The 6,237-nt window shown below is 40.2% G+C and overlaps 2 protein-coding genes across 2 annotated transcripts; both read left to right on the forward strand.

Annotated features, from left to right (window-relative positions):
- Positions 1–3,208: 3,208 nt before the first annotated feature.
- LOC135494047 (uncharacterized) lies at positions 3,209–3,977 on the forward strand. The gene is made up of 3 exons (XM_064781798.1): positions 3,209–3,485; positions 3,592–3,766; positions 3,893–3,977. Exons 1-3 carry the CDS (start codon positions 3,209–3,211, stop codon positions 3,975–3,977), a joined length of 537 nt encoding a protein of 178 aa, XP_064637868.1.
- A 1,026-nt stretch (positions 3,978–5,003) lies between these two features.
- Positions 5,004–5,996, forward strand: LOC135494048 (regulatory protein zeste-like). Its single transcript, XM_064781799.1, has one exon. The coding sequence runs from the start codon at positions 5,004–5,006 to the stop codon at positions 5,994–5,996; it is 993 nt and encodes a 330-aa protein (XP_064637869.1).
- The last annotated feature ends 241 nt before the right edge of the window (positions 5,997–6,237 follow it).

A 6,237-nucleotide genomic window follows, 5' to 3' on the forward strand; every position in this document is an offset into this window, starting at 1 on the left:
GCAGTGGATGTCACATTTGGTGTTGGCAAGATTGATGTGACTGTCATAGCATCAAATGCTGAACCGGCGCGGTAGTGTAAAATCGCCTGTGACGATTGGTCCAGTCATGGTCCACCAAAAGAAAACAAAGCAAACTTATGTGCAGTTTGCCAGTGCATTAAAAATCCTGGACCCACGGCTACGTAATGTCCTCAGTTTTGGCTCAGATAATGAAGAGGCTCTTAAGGGCGGTTTCCGAGATGAATCTCTTTCGCCACCCATGTAGGATGCGAGCTCCATGCCAAAAAGAACATAACCAGGAAGATAGAGTTTTCCTTTGCCGTAAATTTGGAAAAGTTTGTCAATGAACAGGAGAAGCGGTTGGAGGAAGCCATATTGAATAGAGGTCCATACGAGCTTAAACTGGAATACCGCATGTACGAAGTCAAACCACATGATTGGGCAAAGATGGCGTCCAGTCCAACAGCCCGTTTTGCTGCAGTACGAAAATTTCACAACGCACCCTTTCCCATTCCATCATCGACTGATCAGTTAGTACTCAACGAAGGACTGGCTCAGGAAAGCAACGTAAACATCTATTACGAGAAAGTGAAAACTTACAATATTCATCATGGCAATATACCAGTGGGCATTTTGGAAGACATGTGCAGTAAAGCAGTAGACATGACTGTTGGGGTAGTCCCTGGTACTAGCACAATGCGGATCGTACCTAGCAAGTCAAACCACAGAAAGCCACACATTGTGTTGCAGCTTCCAAATGGGAGATGTGAGTGTGACTGTGCCAACTACAAGTCACTTGGCCTTTGCTCTCACAGCTTGAGGTGTGCTCAGGATATGGGTGTGATGGACAAATTTCTTTCATTTGTTGGAAAGAAAGGTAAATCCGTCAATCTTTCAAAGGTGTTACTAAAGGACATGCCCTCCTCTCGTGGGAGAAAGCCAGCCACAAGGAAGCGCCAGCCAAGTGCAGCTGCTGGGAAACCATGTGATCTTGAAAAGGTCATTCCAGACGAGATGACCAAGAAATCTGAGCTAACTTTCATCGCAGGTATCATAAAACGAAGTTATGGTTGCCGTGGTTGTTTCACAGAAGAAGATAGGATAGTTCCAAATGATGTCATTCTGAAAACCCAGGGATATAGGGAGTACCGCCATCCAAATACTGGTGAATTGGTGATGACACCAAATCCACAGAATACGTACTATCATCTCCAGAAGGGATGCCTTGTGATTAAACATGGGAGGGTAACATCGAACAACATTGTCATTCCTGACAGTATTAAACCTACACTCAGCAGTGACCATTTGGAACGATTGGATGCTTTTTTCCAATCCCTGTATTAATCATTATCATGAGTACCAGCCATCCTGCATACATTACTTGGTATGTACGAACTACCTGACTACCATGACGACATTCAGTCATTTGATTATATCTTTGCTCTTTAGAGTTCTTATGTCTCGGGTAAATGCCTACTGTTATGTCTTATGATTTAGTGTACATTTAGCATGTCTAATGTTGTTTCAAAGGAATCAGTCAATCAATGAGCTTTCTGGACAGTTACGATGTACTTCTGTGTGGATACTGGTATAATACAAAAACCTTTACTGCATTCATAAGGGTTCTGCGATGTGGCGAGCTGCAGCTAAACTTGACCTACCACGATCGTACAAATCGGTTGAAAGTATTCACTCTGCTTACTGGTGGGTTTTTGGGTTTTGCTGGAACTGGTCACAAATTTATTGATTTATTTTACTGTGAATTGCAGAGTCAAGGTGGTAAGTTGTATCTGGATATTTAATTTCATAATCCAAAGTTTTATGTATTGCCTATTGGGTACATGTTTGTTATATTATGCATCAGTTTTTCATCACCATCCTATATTAGTATTTTAAGATTACTGAAGTAAAGCCGCATTTTCATATGTTCTTACAAGTGATGTAATGTTTCAAAAATGTATGTAATCAATAATCTTACCAAATAATTGATGGATGTTGTGGCAATGAGCGTGCAATACAACAACGCAAGTTTATTTTAATAAACCTTTTGGAACATTCAGCACATTTTATTGATTTATTTTCATATGAATGGCATAGTCAAGGTGGTATGTTGCGAGTTGCTATTTAAACAAATATGGTTAATTTGATGCAAATTGAGTGGTTTCTCTTCTTCAGAATGTTTTGTTTTGGGTTTCGTTTGATCTAAGTCAATTTCATTATACATGTACTATGATCTGAATTAATGTTGCATTAAATTGTGACAGTTGTTTTAGTTTTTAAGTTTTTAAATATTTCTTTCAGTGTCGCTCATATTGATGATGATTAGTTATACCTACTGTATTTGTTTTTGTGTTCCTGAAAATATCGTGTCTGGTCTCTTAGCCTGAAGGTTTATAGTCTTGCATAATCAGATCCTCCTTCACAAAAGAAGAGGAACTGAGAACCTGACTCCCTGAGTCTCAAAGGTTCGTTGAAATATTAATGCCCATATTACAATATACATGTATGTTTAATCAAACTGCTGAAATTAACTGCTGAAATGGCTTACGAGTACATTATTGATTTATTTTCATGAATGGCAAAGTCAAGGTGGTATGTTGCGAGATGCTATTTCAAAATATGGTTAATTCGATGCCAAATTTTCTCATGCAAATTGACTGGCTTCTCTTCTTAGATAAGAGTGTTTTGTCATGTGGATTGATCAATATTATCCGTCAAAGTCACTTTCATTATACATGTACTATGATCTGAACTAATGTTGCATTAAATTGTGACAGTGGTTTTAGTTTTTGAATATTTCTTTCAGTGTTGCTCATATTGATGATGATTAGTTATACCTACTGTATTTGTTTTTGTGTTGCACAACCAGATTCTCCTTCACAGAAGAAGAGGTTCTAACTGAGAGCCAGGGCCCATATTCATAAAAATTCCTAAGATAAGTCACCTAAACTCTATGTGTCATACTTTAATAGTCATGATACTTATGTTGGAATTCATAAACCGTCCTTAGTGTCATACATTGTTAAGTATGATACCTATATTTAGGCATCATGCTTAAACGTTTTTCCGAGACATTCCCAGGGTTGGTGATCGCATTTCATAGATTATGTTGCTCATTTTTGTGGTTTGGGAAGGTATTGGGGCGGTCTAAATTGCATGGGAAGGCCTCGGATGGTATGCACATTCTTCATAGTCCTATCTATTCAGCATGGACAAGGCTAAGCGCAAGCCAAATTTTTCGGAAGGTGAAAAATATCGACTTTGCGAGGAATATGAGAATGTATTTAATGTAGTGACGGGAAAGTTCAGTGCCAATATTTCAAATAAGAAGAAACATGATGCGTGGCAGAATATCACCTCCGCCATGAATAGGCGAAATCCGTCGGTTACGAGGTCCGATGCTGACTATCTCAAGAAATGGCAGAATTTGTGTTCAAATGCAAAGGATGAATACAGGAAATATCGTAAAGAGCTAGCTAAAACAGGTGAGAGCAAAATAACTTTCAAGTTTAACATTTAATACAACAAAAAATAATTTTAACAACAGTTTTTTTATCATGCTGTATTCAATTATTTGCATTTATCCATTAGGAGGAGGACCGGCACCAGTTGAACCGTCACTGATTTCGCAGAAAGTTTTGGCAATTTTGGGTGAAGATGACCCAACACTCACAGGGATAGAAGGTGGCATTGAAAACACGCCGGCTGTTGTCTCAAATACTCCCACTACAAGTACATCTACGGCAAGTGGAAGTAGTAGTTCAAGGCAAGTACATGTACTGCAATCAGTCCAAATACTGGCTGCAATCAATCCTGATTCAAAGAAATAGTCAATTTACATTTACGTGTACATTTACCTGTACGGTAATCGCAACCATTGTTTATTTTACAGTACGGATTCCATTCGTGAACAGCCATTTTGCTACCACGTTGATGAATCGACATCTAGCATCCATCACGACTTGGGTATTTATTGAGTAATAGTTCTTCCGGTTGACGTAGCGCCACTCGTGCTGGCTAGGGCCTTGAATCCAAATGTGTGTGCCGTCGACCAAACCAACAACACAGGGAAAGTTCGCAATTTCATGAAACTCGGCGACAATGTTCGGAATATTTGCAATACTTGGAAATTCCACGGCTCTTGGCAACAGAGGAAGCAGTGCATGGGTCACTTGGGAAATCACTCTACACATTGTTGGTTGTGATACGTGCACTGTATCACCTGTGACCATTTGAAATGACCCGGAAGCATAAAATCGAAGGGCAGCAAGTAGTTTTAGTGAACTTGGTAGAGCATGATTCCTCAACGTCTGTGGCTCAAGTTCATCACCTACCACATCAATCAGTTCCAAAATGGTTTGCCTATCGAAACGATATCGTTGATAAAGTTGCACATCGTTATAGATGTCCAACGGATGGACACGGTCCCGAAATACCCTCTCTCGCCGCATAGCACGTTGTCCTTCCAGTTCTTCTAGCGCAGCGATCATAAACACAGCCATTCTCCACCAATGTAGAGTCTAAATTGATTTTTTTATAGCGAACACCCAACCTACTCAAAGTTAAGACAGGTCTGGAGGTGTCTTAAATATAAGTAGGAATTTGAGTATCATACTTTGGATAAGTAGGATATTGAATTCCACTTAAGTATGATACTTGAGTTAAGTAGGTAGATAGGTGTCATACTTTGACTTAAGTACGTTTATGAATATGGGCCCTGACTCCCTGGCCCGTATGCACCAGAGAAGATCAGATCAAGGCGTACGACTCCATTAAGTCAGTCTCAAATTCTGAGCCATAACTGGTATGCACCAGAGAAGATCAGCTTTAGCTTTACTAATCCGGCTCAGTGGAGCTGAGCTGGAACTTGATCCTTCAGGGCAGTGACGTAGTTGTCAATTTCCTGGTTTGAATAGGATTGATAATGATGAACTCGTTTGGGGAAGGCCTATGTCCCTGTGTTAAACTGCTAGTTGTTGGTTTGATGCCGCTGTGCGTACATCATGGCAGATCAGGCTCCATCTACAATGAGTAAAAAACGAAGCAAACCGTATTCTGAAGTGGAAAAAGCTGTTTTATTGGAACTTATCAACGATTACAAAGACATTATGGAAAACAAAAAGCATGATTCCAAGGTTTCAAAGAAAAAGGAACTTGCGTGGGACAGTGTTACTAGAAAATACAACTCGGAACCAAATGTACACCATCAAGATAAAGCACAGCTCAAGACGTTTTGGAAAAATGTTAAAATGAGAACAAAGAAGGACATTGCTGAAGAAAAGCGTGAAAGGATGGCAACAGGGGGTGGAAAAGATCCCTCAACTGTTGACAGTATGACGGAACGAGTCTCGTCGATGATTCCTTCGCAGATACGGCCGCTTCTGAACCCATTCGATGATGATGTTGAAATGGATGATGATGATAATTTCGACATTCCTGAAAGAGTTGAAAACTCTTCTACCTCATCACACCCATCATCACATAGCCTCCAAACGCTTTCTCTGCATTCCGGAACTACTGGGGGAAAAGCTGCATCCAGAATTTCGTCCTCGGATTCTCCTGCAACACAACGTACATTACCGTCAGCTGCGTTCGGGAGTGCTAAATCGTTACTTCAATCGTCCGACGCATTATCTGCCACTAGTTCGAGGGTGTCAAACTCCACGGCCTGCAATTATAACAGAAGGAACAACCGTGAAGCAACTGTTACGGATGATGCCTGTACCTCTGAAATACGTTCAACTGGGAAAGAGCAACTGATTACATTTGCCAAAGCAGAGCACGAGCTAAAGATGAAATACTGGAGGATGAAAATCGATTTCGCCCAAAAAGAGCATGATGCCAAAATGGAAACGTACAAGAAACAGACTGATATGTTTGACAGGGTTCAGGGAAATAAGTGTGTCGACCAAAGTACGGAACTCATTGATGGGAGACACGATAGGCATACCCATTTGCATTTATCGCCAGTGGTATCTTGGTTGAATGTTGAATAAAACTTTGACAGATGATGTTGTCGGCTACTGATTATAGGCCGATAGTGAGGTGCACTTGTTAACTGTTAATCGGAGTATGGACATCCATCCATGATTTTCGCCGATGTTTGGTGCCAGTTGGCTAAAAGCAAGACTTTATTTAAATACATGTATTTCATTACTCGCTTATTTTTACGTGGAATTGCACTGATTAGTTTTTTATCCAAACCCTACAGCAAAAGAGAAAACTTGTTTACATTCT

This window comes from Lineus longissimus, chromosome 9 (assembly GCF_910592395.1).
Source record: "Lineus longissimus chromosome 9, tnLinLong1.2, whole genome shotgun sequence".
Classification (NCBI taxonomy): Eukaryota; Metazoa; Nemertea; class Pilidiophora; order Heteronemertea; family Lineidae; genus Lineus; species Lineus longissimus.